Below are 1,785 nucleotides of genomic sequence, written 5' to 3'. Positions count from 1 at the left end.
TTGGAGGGTGGGTGGTGGGGGAGGACACCCCTTGCAGTCGACATGTAGCTGCAGCACCACACTGTCCTTTCATCAGTGGTAAACGCACTGAAAATGTCAGCATTGCGCTAAGCAACATGGTCTACGCCTATGGATTGAATTTCACCTATTCCGTCCTGCAACTGGAAAGAGTGGGAAATTCAGCTAGCAGTTGTAAGTACCCATCACAATTATGTGTTATCTCTTAGTCTCTGTGAATAACGTTGGTTGTATAGTCAGTGTGAATAGCTTGATAATAAGATTGTGTGTGTGTGTGTTTGAACACATAGTTATCTTTCATTTTGCGTTTATAGGAATGGTGAGCGTATATATATATATATATATATATATATATATATATATATATATATATATATATATATATATATATATATATATATATATATATATATATATTATTTTTATTATTATTATTTTTTTTAATAATTGCAGGGGCTGTGGAATGGAGCGGGGAAAACTCGGGAATTCTACCATTCTCTATGCCCATATACCCGGAGATGGCGGAGTATAAGTCTCGTTTGGCATCATTTGGAATCATCTGGCCTGATATGTGTGGTCAGTCTCCAGCAGAATTGTCCCGTGCTGGCTTTTTCTCTTGTGGTGAGTAGTGGAAGATATTATTATTATTATTATTATTATTATTATTATTATTATTATTATTATTATTATTATTATTATTGTCTTAATGTAATCACACGAGCTAAATCTGTTTGAGAAGTTCTAGTATTTACTTTCTCATTTATTTATTTATTTATAAAAAAATGTTTATATATTTTTATTTTTTCTTAGGAGTTGGAGACCATATACAATGTTTTTATTGTGGTGGTGGACTTGTTAACGTCATACCTTCGGACGACCCCTGGATGCTCCACGCTCGTTATTACCCCGACTGCATCTACTTAAACTTGAAGAAGGATCGAGCTTTCATTAAAAATGCGGTCCCTTTCTCCCCTCGTCGACTGACAAAACCCATTGACGAAACACTGATTAACACGCTCCTGGATGGACTTGATTATTTTAATGGACTCGCTGCTACAGTGAGATTTCCATACATCGCCCTGCGAGCTGCCCTAATAGAATACCTCAAGATTAAAAATGATATATTACCTCTCCTTGGCGAATCTAACTGTGAAGAGGTGTTGTTATGGTTTTTAGATCGAGTGGATGAAAGTGAGGACACAGATGAGGTAGCTGAATCTCCCTTAGAAGTATTATCGTCCCAAGGTGTTATTTTCCCCCGCCCAGTTCCCCCAGTAGTGGAGGTAGATGAACGTGTGGATGTTGTTGTTGCGGAAGAGAATGCAATGCCTGGTGTAGCTAGGTTTTATTGAAAGGTGTGTTTCACTCAAGAAATAAACACTGTTCTCATTCCATATAGGCATATGGTAATATGTTTTGATTGTGTAACAAGATGTGACAAATGTCCTGTATGTTGAGGAGATGTAGTACATCTACTTCTTCCTATTATCTCTTAATAAACAAATCTAAAGTTGATTCTTTTATATTATCCTTATTAATTATTTTTATTATTATTATTAACGCTGTGGGAGGTGGAGGTGTGTGGTGAGGAGGCACCCTCTTAAAAGGGGGTATATAGCTCGCCCCTGACCTGGTAGGGTAAACACTCCATCCACCCACCCACCAATCCAAGATGTCCGCACGAGCCTCTGCTGCCGGTGTAGCCTCTCCTCCCAACTCAGATGGTGATGAGCGCTTAGGTCAAGCCCTAGCAATAATACGCAGTAT

The 1,785-nt window shown here is 38.2% G+C and overlaps 1 protein-coding gene across 1 annotated transcript; it reads left to right on the top strand.

Moving 5' to 3' along the window:
• Positions 1-536: 536 nt before the first annotated feature.
• Positions 537-1,370, top strand: LOC138356142 (baculoviral IAP repeat-containing protein 8-like). The gene is made up of 2 exons (XM_069311890.1): positions 537-639; positions 829-1,370. Exons 1-2 carry the CDS (start codon positions 537-539, stop codon positions 1,368-1,370), a joined length of 645 nt encoding a protein of 214 aa, XP_069167991.1.
• Positions 1,371-1,785: the final 415 nt, after the last annotated feature.

The sequence above is a fragment of the Procambarus clarkii genome, chromosome 70 (genome assembly GCF_040958095.1).
Source record: "Procambarus clarkii isolate CNS0578487 chromosome 70, FALCON_Pclarkii_2.0, whole genome shotgun sequence".
NCBI lineage: Eukaryota > Metazoa > Arthropoda > Malacostraca > Decapoda > Cambaridae > Procambarus > Procambarus clarkii.
This window is presented reverse-complemented; position numbering and strand designations above follow the sequence as displayed.

Excerpts from the sequence above, each read along its gene's own strand:
- LOC138356142 (XM_069311890.1), top strand. The coding sequence starts at position 537 with ATGGCGGAGTATAAGTCTCGTTTGGCATCATTTGGAATCATCTGGCCT. Across the intron at positions 640-828 it reads TGCTGGCTTTTTCTCTTGTG|GAGTTGGAGACCATATACAA; the intron begins GTGAGTAGTGGA and ends ATTTTTTCTTAG.